This window comes from Cordyceps militaris, assembly GCF_000225605.1.
Source record: "Cordyceps militaris CM01 unplaced genomic scaffold CCM_S00001, whole genome shotgun sequence".
In the NCBI taxonomy this organism is placed as follows: Eukaryota; Fungi; Ascomycota; class Sordariomycetes; order Hypocreales; family Cordycipitaceae; genus Cordyceps; species Cordyceps militaris.
Window position 1 is genome coordinate 5,867,390 of NW_006271969.1, and position 17,536 is coordinate 5,884,925.

Genomic DNA, 17,536 nt, shown 5'->3' on the forward strand with positions numbered 1-17,536 from the left:
TAAAAAAGTCCATACTTGATGAAAAATACGAAAAAAGCAACATGACTCCAAAATGATGATACAGTCTTTCCAAACAGTGTTTCCGCACAAACACCTTTTCAACAATGAAACCATACCAATACTCAAACCGATAGCCACGTCAACTCAAGGGCTGCTGCCGAGTGGCGCTTGCTGCAACGACTCCATTTCCGCAAGTACTCTATCAAAAATGCCCTTGACCGAATAGTACGCGTTCAGTCTGTTCCACTCGTTACGCGACTGCCAAAGCTTGTCCATCATCTCGCGATTAATCTGTTCCAGCTGCTCGACGGAGAAGCCGCTGGTGTGGTCCGCGACGTAGTCTTCCAGTTGCGCCACATACGGCTCAAGCTCCTTAGGTTGCGACGGTGACGGCGGCTGCAATTTGGGCTCGCCTGAGCCCTGCAGCTGCGAACTCGATATCGGCCGGGCGAGAGAGCTTGCCGCGCTTATAATATCAGCGGCCAGGCCTGGTATCTGAGAGTGTGGCCAGGGTTCCTGGCTCTGAGGCGTGGGGGTCTGGCCAGGCACGGTAGGGAACGTGTCGGGGATATCCGGATCGTCCCTACCTTGAGAAGAGTTACCGTTTGTCTGAGGAGTGCCCCAGTTCGATAAGCCTTGCTTGGACGAAAGATCAGACGTCTTAGTGGTCGATGCGTCATTGGCTACGGCCGAGGGTGGCACACCAGGTGGGAGAGAGGTGACAGCAGATCGCTGTGACGGCTGCGTAGGACCTGGGGACTTGAAAGGTGGCGGACCCATCACTTGCGATACCGACTGGGTTCCTTCACCTGTCCCGCTCATCTCAACGTCCACATCCTTTGAAAGGGCCGAGTCGCCATTGCTCAGGACATGTGCGTCTGCTGCAGGTTCGGGACTTCGCAGCTGGAACCTAGCTGTGGTCCTGGTGTCCTCCGGAACTGGCACGCCGAGGGTGACCGGGCCTAGAGAATCACTTTCGTTGCCGCCACCAATATCAGATTGAACTCGCTCCAGGGCCAGGTTTGTAGCCTGGGCCTTTCTTTGTCTCTCTTTCTCGGCCTTCTGCTTGGTTCGTTGTAGCTGTCGCTGGTATAGCGCCTCCCAGTCAAACATGCTAGCAGTGCTGTTCTCAATGCTGGCGATATCAACCTCCACATTGCTCAAGAGTTCATTCGCCTTAAGTGTCCTTTCCTTGTCGCCAATATTCTTCGCATCTTTAGCAATTGCTCTGATGTCGAACAAGAAGTCTTTGGGGCGAGCGTAGTAGCCGTTAGAAAGTCTTTCTTCGATGGTTGTCGTTTCAAGATTATAAAATGTCTTTCCAGTAACGGTGTCTCGCAGCACATCGATATCATTCTTGTCCTTCACAATCTCAAAGGGACGATTCTCTGCTGCTCCAATATCAGGCCGCACAAAGTTGGGGTCCGACTCGGCAAATAAGTATTCAATCTGCGCCTGAGGAATGACGGGCTGGCGGAACTTTTTGTACCTGCGATTGATCTGATCCATGATGGGCTGCAGCTGGATCTTGAGAGCGTTGAGAAATTGGTGATCCTTCTTCTTCAATGCTTTAATTTCCGCCTTGGTTGGTGGGGCGGGCTCAATCTTCGGTGCTGGAGGTAGCTCCTCTAGTTTTCGCTTCTCTCGCGTGTTCGGCTCGGGGAACTTTTTAGACGGGAGCTTGATGAGCTCCAAGGTCTTGCGAAAGAAGGCAAATCGAGCTGGTCGCTCTAGAGGTGCAATCTCGATGCGGCTGTCGCGAGAGTACCCGAAGAAGTCGGAAATTAGGTTCGGGCTGGCGGCAAATTCCTCCTTGGTACGTTCTGCTGTTGCAAGGAGAAGCACCGGATCTGTAGGTGCTATGGATTTGAGCATTGTCGTAAAGGTAACGAGCGCAACTGTACCAGCCAGTGTATCGTACCAGACATCAATGTTGGGAATGTAAATGACACTCGGCTTGTGACGTCGAACTTCAGTAAACAGGCCGACAATGACTTGCTCCATAGCGCGGCCGTCAGCAAGTAAGCTGGGCAGATCAAAGTTTTGCACGTGCACGCCTTCCAGATAATGCAGAATACCCGCAGCAATGTAGCTTTGGCCCATGCCTGGGCTGCTGTGGATAAGCAGTCTAGGGCGGAACACACGAGTGCGATCAAAGTCTTGGTGTAGAGTTTCACGCCCAAAGCCATGGTCGTCGTCGGCATACGGCTCGTACATGGCCTCTTCCAGAGCAGTCGTCTTCTTCCGGCGCGGCATCACCACATCGAGGGCCCGCTTGATCTTCTCAAACTGATCCTGCAATAGAGGTTGAATGGTAGCCGGCAGTGGGCTAGCGCCAGAGGTGGCAGATCTCTCGGACGACGGAACCAACTTCTTGATTGAGAGCATGAAGTCGGACGCATGCACATTGATCTTGGAAGGATCGACCAGCAACTTTTCCTCTGAGGCGTAAATCTGAGGATAGGTTCGCTGGATGGCGTTGAGCGCGGCCTCAGTACATAGCGCGCGTAAGTCAGCACCGCCATAGCCCTTTGTCTTTTCCGCAAGTGAGGCTTTGAAGTCTTCAGCCATACCCCAGTCTTTAGTATGAATATCGAGAATGGAGCGTCTGCCGTCAATGTCGGGCAGTGGAAAGTAAAATTCTCTGTCAAATCGACCAGGACGTCGAAGCGCAGGATCGATGTTGTCGGGTCTGTTGGTGGCACCAATAACAATGACCTGGCCACGGCCGTCCATGCCGTCCATCAGTGCCAATAGCGTGGAGACGATGGAAGCATGAATTTGTTCTTGCTTGCTTGATCGAACTGGTGCCAAGCCGTCAATTTCATCAAAGAAGATGATACTGGGTTGGTTCTTGCGAGCTTCCTCAAACAGGAGACGAAGCTGCTTTTCGGCTTCACCAACCCACTTGCTCAGTGCATCGGCACCCTTGCGCATGTAAAAGGAAATCTTACGGCCTCCATGGCCGGCCGAATTGGCAAGTGCTCTTGCGAGCAATGTCTTACCAGTACCGGGGGGTCCATGAAACAACACACCGCGAGGAGGGGTGACGTGAAACCTCGTAAAAAGCTCTGGGTAGAGCAGAGGTAGCTGGACCATTTCTTTGAGTTGGTCAATATGACCTTGTAAGCCACCCACTTTGCTGAAGTCGACATTCAGGTCGACGCCGAGAGGATCAGCATCGGCCAACGCCTTGCGGTCCTTGATCAGGCCGACGTTCGGGATACCCCCATCTGCGTTCATGGCGGGCAAGCCAGGTAACAGGCCGCTTGGAGCAGCTGAGGTGGGAGTCATGCCGGGGTTGTTGGCAATACTGGAGCGGTGCACCATTTCATCGTCACTGCTGTCCGAATCGACACCGCCAGTAGCACCAGTGCCCCACGGGCCGTTGAGCAGGGAGCCAACAGCACCACCACCACCAAAGGGTCCGAATGTAGTATTGAGGTTTCGGTCCCATACAGTGCTGGCAGCACCGCGGCGTCGGCGGGCGGGGGTGGGAGCCGGGTCCTCACCGTCGTCCTCGATGTTTGCAGAGGTGAGGGGAGGCATGTAATAGTTGACCCGGGCGCGGGAGCGGCGCGTGTTTTCTTGATATGCAATCGGCGTCTCTTCTCGGCGTCGGCGGGACCGCGATGATTTTCTCAATTCACGGGCTTCTTCGTTGAGCTCATCCAAGTCCAGGTCAGCCTCTTCGTCACCAGAGTGGTGGCGGGATGCTCCTGCCGAACGAGACTGGCGTCCGCCTCTTCCAAGCGGGGTAGGACTATCGAGGTTATCATCCGCAGCATCTTTTCCCATGTCGGAGGCGGCATCTTCCGAGTCGTCGCCAGGTTCAAAGTCACTACTAGGTTCTTGTGTGGACTTGCGGGCGCTCGATTTACGCGTCAGTCGTCGATTGGGCCTCGAAGTGGCACCCTGATCCTCCTCCTCGTCATCTACCACAACTTCGGCGCGTGCAGCTCGCGTTCTGCGGGTGGTAGGGATATCGTCGTCATCATCGTCGTCGTTGGCGGCACCAGTGTCGTCAGGATTTTCGACCTTTTCAATGTCTTGCATAGTTTCATCAGCATCCTTGGGTTTGTGCAGATTACGGATGTCCTTTTCCAGTTCATCAAGGTCATCATCGTCAAGACCAGCATCCTTGAGACTGCTCTCTTGTGTGGCTTCGTCAATAGTCTCGGGAGGCAGCTTGACGCCCTTGGACGCGCGAGAGCTTCTGCGGGTAATAGGTTCTGGGCTACGGCTCGCGGAGCCCCGGGATACAACAGCATGGCGGCCAGAGATAGACAGTTCGACAAGATCTTCTTGATTAGCCGAAGTGGCCCTGGTAGCACGGCGCGGAACGTCATAGAGGGCGGCGCTGGAAACCTTGAGCTTGACGACACGGCTGGAGGACCGGGTTGGTTTTCGATCTTGCGCTTCATCGGCGCTTTCCACTTGGTCGACATCACTAATCTGGGCTTCTTCCTCGCTGCTCTCGGCATAGTTTTGGGGGTTGGCGGCTACTTTGCGGGTCTTGCGACCGGCGGCGTTGATGGGGGCGTCCTCGTCGTCATCCTCATCCTCGAGAAATGAATCTTCTTGGCTATCGGAAAGCTCTTCTCCATCATCTTCAATGTCGGATCCTCGGTACCTGTGGCCCCTCTTTCTCCCAGGACGACCTCCAGCTGGGCGTGCCTTCTTGGAGGTTCTGCGAGGACCTTCTTCTGTAGGGTTGAAATTTTCATCCTCTGGATCCGACTTGTTCGGGTCGAAGTCTTCGAGGACCCTCTTACGCTTGCTGCTGACCATGTTGAACACCGGATAGCCGGCGGCTGTGATGAAAGGGTTGGGACACGGGTCGGGAGATTTTGTCTCGATCTGTCTCGACGTGAGCTAAATTTGCTGGATCTAGGCGCGCAGAAGTCAGCACCTACAGGTCATTGCATCGACCTTTATAGCGCGTTGATAGGGATGAAGCGTCCTTTCATGCTATTGACGGGCTTGCCGGGCAAAGGAACTTACCGCTGGCGTGAAAAACGTCGGGCGCAAAGCTGACGGAGTCGGGGGCAAAAGCATGCAGGCAAGCTACCGTCCAAGATGACAGCACCGGAGCGAGAAACAATCAAGAAGGAAACACCAGGACGACAGGCATCGGCGCCGATGGAAACTTGGCGATTGGGCAGGTTGCACGACAAGCTTGTCGAATTTTTGGGGGTGATGAACTGAGCGAGTTGCAGACGGGGGCGCGTTGGCGTGTCGCGAATCTGGTGTCAAGGGAAGCTGGCGTGCGCCAGCCAACTGCCTCACGTGCAAGGGTACCAAGAAATAGCTGTGGGCCTGCACGTTGGGTCATGTACCTCCGACCGGGTCGCAGGCAGCTCTCCACCACGGCGATTGTGCTGCCGGCGCGATTTAACGCGATTAAAGACGTGATGAATAGATTTACGATGGAAGCAGTTGATGTGTCTGGGTACTGAAGACGGAGACTTGAATTTTTTTTAAGCTTCCATTTCAATATCGCTATTGCCGCGGTATCCTAGCAGCGGATTGATTGGCAGGACTGTAACAGGATGGGTTCGTGATTGAAATGGGCATCATTTACAGACCGGAGTTCAACGTCCGAAATTATAACCAATGTTGGACATTTCGGGCCCTTGAGCTGGAGGAAAGCCGGCGCCGTTGTTGAGGTGGGAGCCGGAGGCCGGAGGAGCACTACTGTGGAGCTTACATAACATGAAGCAACTGGCTGTGACACGATGCTATTTTGGGGGCCAGAAAAAGGAGAAGACAGGCGGGGCGCTGTTTCGCAGCTAGTTGCGTGCGATATGTACTATGATAGAATAATGAATAAAAATAATGAGGAAATGGTCAAGTAAATTAAAAAGAATCTAGATGGAAGAGAGATTTGGTGGTAAAATAGCACATCACTAGATTACTAGGTAGTGTAAACACACTGATAGACTGGTAGAGCGCTCCATTTACATGTCCGCCTGTTGGCAGAGTTGCAAGGCTGTGTCGTCATTCGCTGGTCACTTTCGGTTCCGGAGGCGTCTGAGTTGAAAATAAAATAAGAAACATAAATGAAAAATGAAATAAATAAATAAATAAGAAGAAGAAAAGTGAGATTCGGCTTTTTAATTTGGCACCATGCACACGGCGCAAAGGAGTTTCGTCGGTACCTACTCACCTGGCAGGAGAATGACTGAGCGAATTCCAGGCCGTCACCGAGGGAGGGGGTACATGACTACCGCAAGGCTTGTCCACCAAAACGCCAACCTACAAGGCTATCCGAGGGGCGCCGGCAGCTGAGAGGTTGGCGGCGTTTTCGCATCGAAACGGTGAGAGGCCTTTGTTTCTTTTCTATTCGAGACACGGCAGCGGTGAACAAGGTGTGCGGACCATTTACTGGCACGGAGCACATGTTTCAATCAAGTCTGTATTACTCCGCAGTTACAAGTTGATCGTCTCTTGGACCAGCCACCCACCGGCTGAAGAAGAGTGTTCGGATCTTCCCCCTGATCATCGAGGCCTATGTATCGTGTGACTGGTTTGATTGGACGTCTGGATAAAAAAGCTTAAAATGCCTTGGTAGAAGAGGGTCCTGGTCCTAATTACGACAGGGCTCCGGGGAAGGTGATGTAAGAGGTGGTATTTTTATGGCTCGTGCTCTTTGTTTTTCCTTGTTGCTGCTTGGGTCAATATTCTGTCATTATGACTTATGGTTTTTGTCGCTGTATGAAGTGTTTATCTATTTTTAATGCATCTGTACATCTTGCCCGTGTCTATTTTGCGACCCCCCTCAACTTGTAGCTCGGTCGATGGCCGCGGAACCGACGCAGGGCCATCATCTCATAGTCTAGTGGGACAAGTCGACCTCTCTACGAATTCGTACTGGTACAAACCCGTAGTTGGGATGTCCGATAAACTTGGCGCGCCCAGCTGGCTCGCCTCACACCAGTTCGACCGATACATTACGAGAACGGGCCCAATCACGGCAGCCCGTCGGGCGTACGTATGCTAGTGGGACGGCGGGCCCGCCGACGCGCCATCCTCCATGCTATGCTGCATGTATTCATCGACGATCAGCTATCAATCACGGTTGCATCAAGGGTGACGATCAAGCAAAGAGGATGGCGATGCACCAGGGGGGGGAAACTCCCAATAATAAGCACAGGCGCAGACGGGCATAAAGGAGACTGACGCAGTGTGAATATGTGCCCGCCTGGGGCAGGGTTGGTGCATCATTGCTCACGCACATCCCCAGAGTCATTGGTACCAGTACTATGTAACTAGCCACGTACGTAGGCTAGGTCCCCGCCTTTTTCTTTTTTGAAGAAGGAAAACGGGCAAGATAGGACACGAGCGTCGTCTACTAGTGGGGAAGCCCTACCAAAAGGCTTGCAGGCTTCTGGGGCCGGGCGACGGCGGCGCCCCCTCACAATTGTTGGAGCACAACGTCCACCGTCCACCATCGAGTCATCGGCCAACCAACCACACATGACAAGGACAACAAGACCTTCTTCTCGTTTATTACCCTTTCGCTGGCCTGCACTCTCTTCTCCAATCCCACCATCAGAACCCTCTTCTTCTCTGTTCTTTTACCAGTCCATCTCAACGTCTCTCGTTTTTCTGTTCAATCAATCTCTACAAAAAGACGCTCTCCACTCCCAACCTTTTTTCTTGCTTCAGCTGCTTCAACCGCAAACGGCAGCACGTTGTCAGCGAGCACGAAAACAACAACAACCTCGCCAAACCATACATAACCTCTGGCCTCGTCCGTACAAAAAAATCAAAAGACATACTCAAAAAAACCCACACCAATCACAATGACAAAGTCGGCTACTTCCAATCATCACCTCGACGAGCAGGAAACTCGCGGTCGCTCGGGCTACTACGACTTTCACGCACCGCCGCCGCTGACCCACGATGTACGTCAAAAACACCACCACCACCACCACCACATTCGGCCATTAGAAGTCTGCTAACCTTTCATCCCCCTTGCCGCAGAAGCGCACACTGTCCTACCCGAGCACAATTGCCTCCTCCTCCACCACCTCATCCACAACCTCGTCCGCCTCCAAGCGCGTCGCCTCGTGGCTCAAGCCCTCAGTAAAGCCTTTGCCCAAGGTCAACGTCCACACCACGTGCGGCCGCCACACCGACCAGCTGCTCTTTGGCGGCCCGTCTCTCACAGAAATGGCCCGCTCCGTTTTCAAGAAGAAGAACTGAGACATTGTGGTTTTTTTTTCTTTTTGTTTACTCTTATCGTTCAGCGTACTTTTTTTTTTTTTTTTTTTTTTTTTATACCTCGACTTTTCGGCGTTGGCTTATTTTAGGGGAGGGGCGTCTGCTTTTTTCGCGATACCATTCGGCGTCTTCACGTCCTTACGATTTACACCTCGGCACTTTGCCCACGCCTCATGACCCGGCTTGGCTCTGTGCGCTTGCGCACCCGCTACAGTGTACTATTCATTATGATTCAGCGATTGTCCACCGGTGGACTAGACTTGTTCTACATGTATACATAGACTCAGAACTTAGCATTAGTAATTATGATACCAGCATAAGTACATCTGACTCTCTTGTCCCCTCCTCCAGTCACCAAAATGCGGCATGCCTTTTAGGATTTCATGCAGCACACATGACCCGCCCCAGATTCACCTTGTTCATCATGCGCCCAATTTATCGGTAACCCTTGTTATCCGTCCGCTTTTCGGGATATGTCTGTTTATCCGTCGCCGCATATGTGCTCTTGAATCGATCCAAGCATCCCCGAATCCACTCTTGCGCTTCCGCGTCGGCCAGCTCATACGCGATCCGCATCGCATACCCGATCCTGTACGGCCCCAGCGGCCCCTGGCTAATGTCCTCGACCGACCGTAGGATGGTTTGCGTGTACTCCTGCTGTGATGTCGCAAACGGCTGCGTCCAGCCCAGCCGCTGCAGGAATTCCTGCAGCAGACCCATGGTCGCGTGGTGAGACAGTTGCAGCGTCGCCGCCCATCGCCGCTCGTACCGCAGGATGACGGGGTACGGAGACTGCGGGTCCTTGGACGGTGCTTCAACGGCTTGAGGGAACAGGTGTTTATACGTCGACCAGAATTCCGACATTCTCGCATGACAAGCCGCGGCGAGCCTGCAGGTCGTGGCGGCGGCGACGTGGTCAATGGGTAGACCTCTCTTGCCGGCTTCCATGACGGGGTAGCCAACCTTTACCACGGCCGGAATCTCTGCTAGTCGGTTATTGAATTCATCGACAGCCTCGATGGCTTCTTCATTGAAATCGGGCGCTTGCAACAAGTGCCGCCCTCTGTCACGCATCACCGAGCGCCATTCCGGCCGTGTGAGAAAACATTCGTCTGTTCTGGGAAAAAATAGGTCGCTCATGATCTAGTCCTCGCATTAGCATCCGGTATGCCTCTTCCAATGACGCAATCACATACCAAAACTCCTCGGAAGGACAGCAGCATGGCAGCATCCCATCCTTCTTGATGCGCCTTTGCGCCGCGCTGCTCCATCAGAATGCCAATCCCTCGCGCATGCTGCAGCCACGAGTCCGACGAGCTCGTTCCCGCAAAGAGCTAGAATACGATCAGCACTTGTTCCAGCATTGCACCAGAAAGGCGCGCTTCCCACCTCAAAGACGCACAGCAAGATGGCCGTGCACAGCATCTCCGACGCCCGCCACTTCGTGGGGTGATGCAGTGCCTGCTGCAGCTGATGCAGCGACTGGCCGTACATGGTCCGGCTCTGCGCAATCATGTTGGCATCGGCCACATCCTTGCCCACCAGATGCATCGCCAGCGAGCACAGCGCCCCGTCCAGGATCGCAAACGAACCCACCGTCCCGAACCGGACCCAGCTAAAGTAGCCGCTCGCATCGCGCTCTTCAATCGCCGCGCGCGCCGTCTCGACCATGGTCGACACAAACTGGCCGCGGTGCGGCGCAGGCTCCCACACCAGCAGGGATGCCGACACGGGGCTGGACCGGCGCAAGCTGTCGTCACTCGCCGTCGCGACCGATGCTGGTGTGCTGGGTAACCCCGACTGGTTCTTTCTTGTGCGCACATGGTGCTTTCCGCTGACAAACTTGAGGCTCCTCTCGTAGCCTGGGCAGTCCGCGCCATATTTCGTGCCTATGGGGTGTCATGTCAGAAGAAGAGTCTAGTCCGGCGTCAGAGACAGGAAGTTGTAGCGCACAATTACCACATCCTGGCTTCACTTCGTCACATTTGACCCGTCTCTTGCGGCACAGCTGACAGCCCGTGCTGCGCGGGACGCCGACCATTGTGGCAATGTTTTTGTCATTGAACGCCGCGCTTGTAAATCGGCCGTTGTCATATTCATAGCTCACGACGGTGTAGAGATGAAGTGGCAAGGTGCAGCTGAACTACCTCGAGTTCGTATCGACAGAGCCCCACATAATAAGCCATGTGTGGAAGAGTCAAGAAGAACAAATCTGTATAATAAGAGGAATAAATGGTTGGAAAGGATATAAGGAGCAATAGTATAACAGAGATAGGTAGAGCAAAGCATATGAATAAAATAAAGGATGAAAAAAAATTCGACTACTCGTATTCTGTCTACCTACTCTCTCATACTCCAAGACTTCACCAATCGTTAGGAAGCGCTGGTAAAGTTGCAGACAGACATCTGTGCTTGTGGCGTGAGACCTTCTAACATGTCGTCGCTCGTAAACCTCTTCAAGGCTGGTTATAGCTCGAGTGAATTTCTGTGCTTCAGCTTCAGTATCTATAACTATATCTGCTTGGTATTCCTTGTTCCATCGGTGCTCAAGCGCCCAGTTCCAGACCAAGCTCCCACCCCTCTTGTCCGTGAAACGAGCGTTATAGATTGATACATTTTGATTGAGATGAAAGCCTCTAAATTATATACAGTTTCTATGTACCCATTCTCCCTTTCTACGCCGCCACAGCTTCCTTCACCTCATCCGCCGTCCCCTCCTCCTCCCCCTTCTTCTCTTCTTCGCCCCTCGTCTTGCCCTTGCGGTCCTTCTTGCTCAGCTGAATGGAGCCCTTGGCCAGCGCCTCGCTCGGCAGCGGCCGCACAATCGGCTGCGCCACCCACCACGGCCTCTTGCACCGCACCAGCGCCTCCATCGAGCTCTCGCCGCCGTCCGCCGTCTCGCGCGGGCTGTCCCGCAGCGCCCGCAGCTCGTCCGCGAAGCTTCCGCCGTCGGTCCGCGCGTACTCGAGCAGGCCCTCGGCCACGCGCCGCTCCACGGCGTCGAGCACCGCCTCGAAGCCCGCCACACCCGTCCGGCGCGCGCGCGCCAGCATGTCACGCACGTCCGTGTGGCGGCTCACAAAGTGCCGTAAGAGGTGAAACAGGTGTGGTTGCATGGCCGCAATGTTGGGCGACGGCGCCTCCTGCTTCCTAGCCACCGGTTTGCCGTCGGTCTCGCTCTCCGTCTTGCGGCGCTTCGACCCGCGCTCGTCGGTGACCTCCGCATCGTCCGCCGTGAGCCACGCCGTGTCGTCGCCAGGCACGAATAGTGGGCGCCGCGTCGGCGGCTCCGCGTCGAGCGCATACTTGTGTATAATGTCCATGTAGCGACGCATGACGGCGTCGACGCGCCAGCCTCCCTTGCCGTCGTTGCCGCGCCAGTACTCGCGACCCTCCTCGCCTACCGGTGGTGGCTTCGCAAAGACGGCCGGGTCGCTGAGGTTGCCCTCGGCGCTCATGACGCCGTCAAAGCCCGTGGCCGCGAGGCACGCATCTACGTCGCCGTGCTGCAAGACGTTGCCGTTGGCAAAGAGCACCGTCTCGGGCGGCAAGCTGTCGCGCAGAAACCTGAGCATCTGCCAGTCCGCCACGCCCGTCAGGTGGCCCTTTTGCTCCCTTCGCCGCCCGTGTACCGTCAGGATCGAGGCGCCGGCCTTGAGCACCGTCTGCGCGTACGCCAGCGTCTGCTCCTTAGTCTCGAGGACGCGGATCTTGGCGGAGACGGGCACAGACAGCTCCGTGTGCAGCGTACGGATGAGGCGGAACACGAGGTCCTGGTCCTCTTGCAGGAACGCGCCGTAGTGGCCCTTGCGCGCGATGCCCTGCGGGCAACCCAGATTCAGGTCGACCGCGTCGCAGTACGGCGCGACCTGCCGCGCTGCCGCCAGCAAGTGTGCCGGATCGTTGGCGCAAAACTGCACAAAGAGCGGCCGGTCGTGCGTCGGGTGGCCGTCGAGCCATCGGCTTTCGTCTGTCGAGGCGGCGCCAGGGCGGGTAGCCTGGAAGTGCGCCTTGAGGTACTTGGGGTCCTGCGAGAAGAGGCGCGCGTGGAACATGGGCGTGTAGGCGAGCATTTTGGATTTTTCATCGGCCGAGAGGAATGAGCGGGAGAGCATGCGCCAGGCCTGTGGGAGGTTTCCAGTCAGCTCACCACGACAGTTTGAGGGTTTCAGCGTTCGTGACTCACAAACTCGGACTGGTTCACCATGGGGGCAACGATATACTTGGGGCTACCGATGCTTTCGTAGAATGCCCTTCCATGTAGCTTTGTCGTTCCCGGAGTCGCAGCTGCAGCCGCCGCCGTCGCATCTCCAGCTGGGACGGCCACGGGATGCTGTGACTCCTGCGCCGCGGCCATGGCAGCAAGGTGTCGCAACCACCGGGATTGGGTGGTCAAGGGTCGCCAACAAGACAGTCCTCTGCCATGCGCGATGCGAAGCATAAATACTACTAGCTCTCCGGGCGCATGCAGGTATTGTGCGGGGGGCGCCGTGGGGGTTGTTTGGAAGGCAGCCTGTTGGAGGTGGTGAAGTGAAGCGACTCGGAAAAAAAATCAGGGATCTTTTCCAAAAATAACCCATGCCTTGTGTGCTGGTGCGAATTACACTAACTGAACATGGTGGGGGGCATCACCACTAATAATAAGTGTACAGACTTGGCTTTCAACATGTCACCAGTTGCATTCGCCATGCCATCAGTCCCGCGTCATGAGAACCTGCCAAAATTATAGCAGAACTATCACAATTTCAATTCCGTGACTCTAATCAGACTAAAACGCAGGTCGCCAGGCACATGTGTCAGAGGCCTCATTCATGGAGCCTGTGCGGTAGTTGCCACCGGAAAGCCGCCGCTCGTCTCCCCAGACCATGCCAAAAGCCTGTGGGCAACTTCCCTTCTCTTCCGCTCAACAGATTACACGCTTGTATGATTGCTGCGCTAAATTCCCTATGACAAATTCCACGCGTAAACGACAAATAAAATACTAATGATGGATAAAGGTCAAAAAAACAAAACACCGTTGACACCAAATATGCGGTTCCCAAACGCCACCAATGTTAAAACATGATTGAATACAATGTGACTCCGCATGTTGCCATGCCTTCGTCAAAACATCCAATTGTTCAGTCAACCAGACAACATGTCACAGCTGCCGTCATCAGAAGAAATGTGTGTAAATCTTGGAGTTTTCGTGCACTTCCATCTCCTACAGGCACTGTTAGCATATTCTGCTCTCTGAACAAACAAATCATAATCATCTGGTACTCACCATTTTGAAGCTGTTGAGTTCTTCTTTAATCTGCTGAGCCAGCATAGGAGTGAGACGGTTGCACGTAGCAATCTCGCCTCGGCGGTCATACTCCTGAGGAGGCCAGGTGTCGTGAAAGATGATGCGCGGAGAAAATGTCGCGTTTCTCTTGCTGCCAGAGGGTGTTCCCGGGGCACTCTTGCTATCAGCACGCATGCGAAGGGCATTCATGAAGTAATCCTCATTGCCAAGAGCAATAGACCCAGTCCTTCTATGGCCCTGGCCCTCGTCATTGGGTGTGCTTGGTGCGCTAGAAATTGGCGAGTCACTGATAGCAGGAACACTTGGGAGGATGAGTTCCGGGGACGCTAACTCATTTGGTCTCGTCGATGGGCTGGAAGAGCCGGGTCGCTTGAGAATGCCCTTACGCACGGCAGCCAACACTTCAGCACGCTCCTTGTCACCACCAACAATGCTGCGTCTTGGTCCGGACTGCTCATGAACAGGGTTGACCACCTGCTCGGATATCATTTCCGGGACGTGGGCAGCGTCAATAGAGTTTCGCTCGAGGTGAGGGAAGCCAGTGGTGCCGTTGGTAGCCACAGGGTCCGCCGTGACATTGACACGCTGCGTCTCGGCTTCCACCGTGATCATGGAGACGGTTGCCTCGCTAATCTCGGGAATGGCTGCCTCAGCCGCCGGTACGCCAATAACGGACTTGGGACGAAACAGGCCTACTAGGGATCGGGTACTCTTCTTCATGCCACGGCCCATCTTGCGAATCATAATGGAAGCCGATGAGGCGGTGGAAGATATGGATAGATTGTCGGTAGATCCGAAGAAGCGGGAGCCGTATATGCTGTTTCCAAGTCCGCTAGCCTCCTGGGCCTCTGCAATGCGAGCCTGCTCGGCATCGTAGGCTTGCTCGGGTGAGGGATCCTTATGAAGCTTTGTTGGCGATGCGGGGGTGACAAGGGGCTCCTCTTCGACAACCCTGCGAAGCTCGGCAGCGCTGCCAAACGAAAATGCACGGCGAAGTCTTGACGTCTTGCTCTTGGCCTTGGTGCCTTTTTGGTTGATAGCCGCAAGATGCTTCGCTGCCGGGCTGTCCAGCTTGAGACCGGGTGAGCCAGAAGTGGTGGCAGGACGAGGCTCGGCGGCCTCGGCAGGCATGGTTGCGGGCTTGGATAACGGCGAGGGGCTGTGTGTGCGCTTAACGCCGTCGCCAGAGGCTACGCGGGGAGGAACATTGAGTTGCTTAGACTGCTCAGTCTTGGAGGCATTGTCTGCAGGGAAAGAGAGGTTGCCAGTGGGGGGAGGCGTGGTCCGGTTAGCCTGTATGTCAATCCTTGTTAGCCAGTGTGCTGCAAGCTTGAGCGGGCCACACAAAAAGGACTGGGGCCGGCAGGGTATCTCGAAAATATGCTGACTTACAGATGACGGGCGCGAGCTAGCGCTACGGTTGGATGAGACACTATCCGAACTTCCCTTGCGCGTGTGCATGACACCAGCGGGTGCGAGCGTGGCCGAATTGATGTTTTGGTCTGCACGTCGTCCGGCTGACGATGGTCGGCCTGCAGATGAGGGTCGAGCGGCGGAGGATGGTCGTATGATTGGAGGAAGAGATCCTTGAGTATCTAATGAATGGATGCTGCGGCGGCGCGATCTCATGGCCTCGTCCTGGGCGGCGCGGTTGTACAGCTCCTCGACCGAATTCGGGCTACCAGCGTTCATGCCATTCGACAAGTTGGGTACTGACAATGACCCGTCTTGAAGCTGATACATGCCACTGGAGACAGGTAGGTTGGTACTCTGGGAGCGGTTGTGCTGAAGAGGCTGGGGGGTTGCTCTGCGATACCTGTCCGGGGCAGTTTTGCCGTTGGCCGCGGGATTGTAGCAGACCGGCTGTTGACCAGTGAAGCTTCGTGATATAGCGGAATCGTCGCGGGTGACGTTTGGTGTCGTGAAATTGAAGTTGTAAGCCGATCCATTGTTCGCAGGACCTCGGTACTGGCCTGTCGGATCGTATGTGCTTGTCGTAGGAACTGCAGATGATGAGTTGGCGCGGTACGCAGCATACTGCTGCCATTGCAGATTATGATTCAGCTGATTGAAGCTTCGGGGTTGGCCGGGACCGGAGCCGCCTCGGTAACCGGTAGGAACACTGCCATACGAGGAGGCTCGGGATGTGTGACCATACTGGTTGCCCTGACGGTTTTGATTGACAGGTAGCATCGCAGCGGCAGAGGCAGGACGCGACTGCAGCATGGTGGCTGTTGAAGTTTGCTGAGGATATGTCTGAATCATCGCAGCCATACTTTCTTGGCAAGTCGGAATATATTGGCTCGCCGGCGCACAAGTGCACTCGTCGTGCAGTAACTAGGTTCGAAGGAGATTGGGTGATGACTAAAAATCACCAAGTTCCAGGGATGTGGTGCGAAGTGGCTAATGAGTGTTAGCAATGATCTTCTGTCTCGAGATTCCCTGGCTTCTGAGTCGGTTTGGAAAGGAGCATTGCAGGGTGAATGGTAAATGTAGAGCACGTGCAATTGAGGTGAAAGCAAAGAGAGCGAACCTTTTATCGGCTTGTCCAAGAGAAGGCAGGAGAGTATGTGCCCAAGGGTTGAATGTGGGTGAGGCAGAATGAAGCAGGCAAGATACAAGCGAGCGACAGGCTGATGGGATGCAAGGATTCCAGCAGCAGCAAGTATAGAGTATTGCTAGGATCAAGAAGAAGAGTTCGCAGGATTGTGATGCGGACTCTTCCCTACTGGTAAGATTGCGGATAACAGAAGTTCTAGAAATCCGAAGGAGCAGAAGTGTCAGATCACCAAGCTAATGGGATCAAGATGGTTGTCAGACAGTTCACCGTGGACGGAAGCCTGAAGTGAACAAGATGAAGACTCCGAGGTATTACGTGTCTAGCAAGACTGTGTTGTCTCTATAGGCAGAAGAGGTCGAGGCCAAGGGGTTCGTTCGGTGCACGTACGTCAGACGTGCGAGGAGGCGGACGAGAGTCGAGCAAGGCGAGTCGAACAGTGCAGAGTGAAGTAATGCAAGGGGTTCGATAACAACGATGGACAGAACACAGTAGCAGTTGATGAGATGGAGATGGAAAACGAAAAGAGGAAAACACGAGGACAAAGTCGGCTGAGGCTCGGGGTTGACTGAAATCAGGGGCAGAGGGCTATCAGGCCTGGCTGAGAGAAGTCCTCTGCGGCGGGGAGGAAGTCGTCAGGAATACGGGCGGAAATGCGACTGGGAGGACGAAAGAAACGGATGAAAATGCAAGGAAACAAAAAAGTCCAGCGTCGAAGTAGAGGTGATTAGAACAGAAAAAAAGAAGAGGGGAGGGAAAGGAAAGGAAAACGAGAGGATCGAGAGGCGTCCAGAGGTTTGTGTGTGTGTGGTGGTGGAGAGTTTCCGGGTGGACAAAGGAGGAGAGGAGAGGAGCGAGCAGGCCAGGCGCGTGAGGTGAAGAAGTGCCAGGTGGCGCGCAAAAAAAAAAAGAGAGCGGCGGCCCCAGCTAGAGCAGGCACGCAAGCAGCAAGCAGCAAGCACACCAGCAATAACACCAATATTACACTAACAGGAGCACGCACCAGCACCAAAGCAAGACACAGGAGAAGCATCCGCAGTTTGAGTCTGTAGGCGGTTCGTCAAAGGGGTTAATTGGGCATTTATAAGGAGAGTTTGTAAGTAGACTGCCAGCAATAGGTCGAGCCTTCGTGGGACAGGTGGCTGCAGCCAAGCACAGCAGAGCGCTGCAGCAACTGTACGCAACGCCTTCGGCCGATGCCAGGCACAGTGACGACAGAGCCGCTGGTGCCGTTAAGTGTTGCTGCACTAACACTGCTGTAGCGCCCACCCAAAAAAAGAACGGTTCAACGAGCAACGGCACCATCAAAACGCGGTCCGCAACAAAGGCCGTGAGCGGACTAACTAGATTGGCGTCCTGGTACATAATCACAGCAAGCTTTCGAGCTTCCAAGCTTCCCAGATTACCAGGCAAGGGGCAGCCAACGATGGGTGGTCTTAAGCGGGCCATCAGCATGACGCTCG

At 54.6% G+C, this 17,536-nt stretch overlaps 5 protein-coding genes across 5 annotated transcripts; 1 reads left to right on the forward strand and 4 right to left on the reverse strand.

The window, feature by feature from the left end:
* Nucleotides 1–144: 144 nt before the first annotated feature.
* Nucleotides 145–4,791, reverse strand: CCM_01816 (AAA family ATPase; the record flags this gene model as incomplete). Its single annotated transcript, XM_006666971.1, has 1 exon — nt 145–4,791. One exon carries the CDS (start codon nt 4,789–4,791, stop codon nt 145–147), a length of 4,647 nt encoding a protein of 1,548 aa, XP_006667034.1.
* Nucleotides 4,792–7,808: 3,017 nt separating this feature from the next.
* On the forward strand, nt 7,809–8,211 carry CCM_01817 (uncharacterized protein; the record flags this gene model as incomplete). The annotated part of the gene is made up of 2 exons (XM_006666972.1): nt 7,809–7,910; nt 7,990–8,211. The coding sequence occupies 2 exons, from the start codon at nt 7,809–7,811 to the stop codon at nt 8,209–8,211; spliced, it is 324 nt and encodes a 107-aa protein (XP_006667035.1).
* Nucleotides 8,212–8,664: 453 nt separating this feature from the next.
* On the reverse strand, nt 8,665–10,270 carry CCM_01818 (C6 zinc finger domain protein; the record flags this gene model as incomplete). The annotated part of the gene is made up of 4 exons (XM_006666973.1): nt 8,665–9,372; nt 9,426–9,563; nt 9,619–10,118; nt 10,183–10,270. 4 exons carry the CDS (start codon nt 10,268–10,270, stop codon nt 8,665–8,667), a joined length of 1,434 nt encoding a protein of 477 aa, XP_006667036.1.
* A 634-nt stretch (nt 10,271–10,904) lies between these two features.
* Nucleotides 10,905–12,586, reverse strand: CCM_01819 (tRNA-dihydrouridine synthase C; the record flags this gene model as incomplete). Its single annotated transcript, XM_006666974.1, has 2 exons — nt 10,905–12,353; nt 12,416–12,586. 2 exons carry the CDS (start codon nt 12,584–12,586, stop codon nt 10,905–10,907), a joined length of 1,620 nt encoding a protein of 539 aa, XP_006667037.1.
* Nucleotides 12,587–13,384: 798 nt separating this feature from the next.
* Nucleotides 13,385–15,790, reverse strand: CCM_01820 (uncharacterized protein; the record flags this gene model as incomplete). Its single annotated transcript, XM_006666975.1, has 3 exons — nt 13,385–13,432; nt 13,496–14,809; nt 14,909–15,790. 3 exons carry the CDS (start codon nt 15,788–15,790, stop codon nt 13,385–13,387), a joined length of 2,244 nt encoding a protein of 747 aa, XP_006667038.1.
* Nucleotides 15,791–17,536: the final 1,746 nt, after the last annotated feature.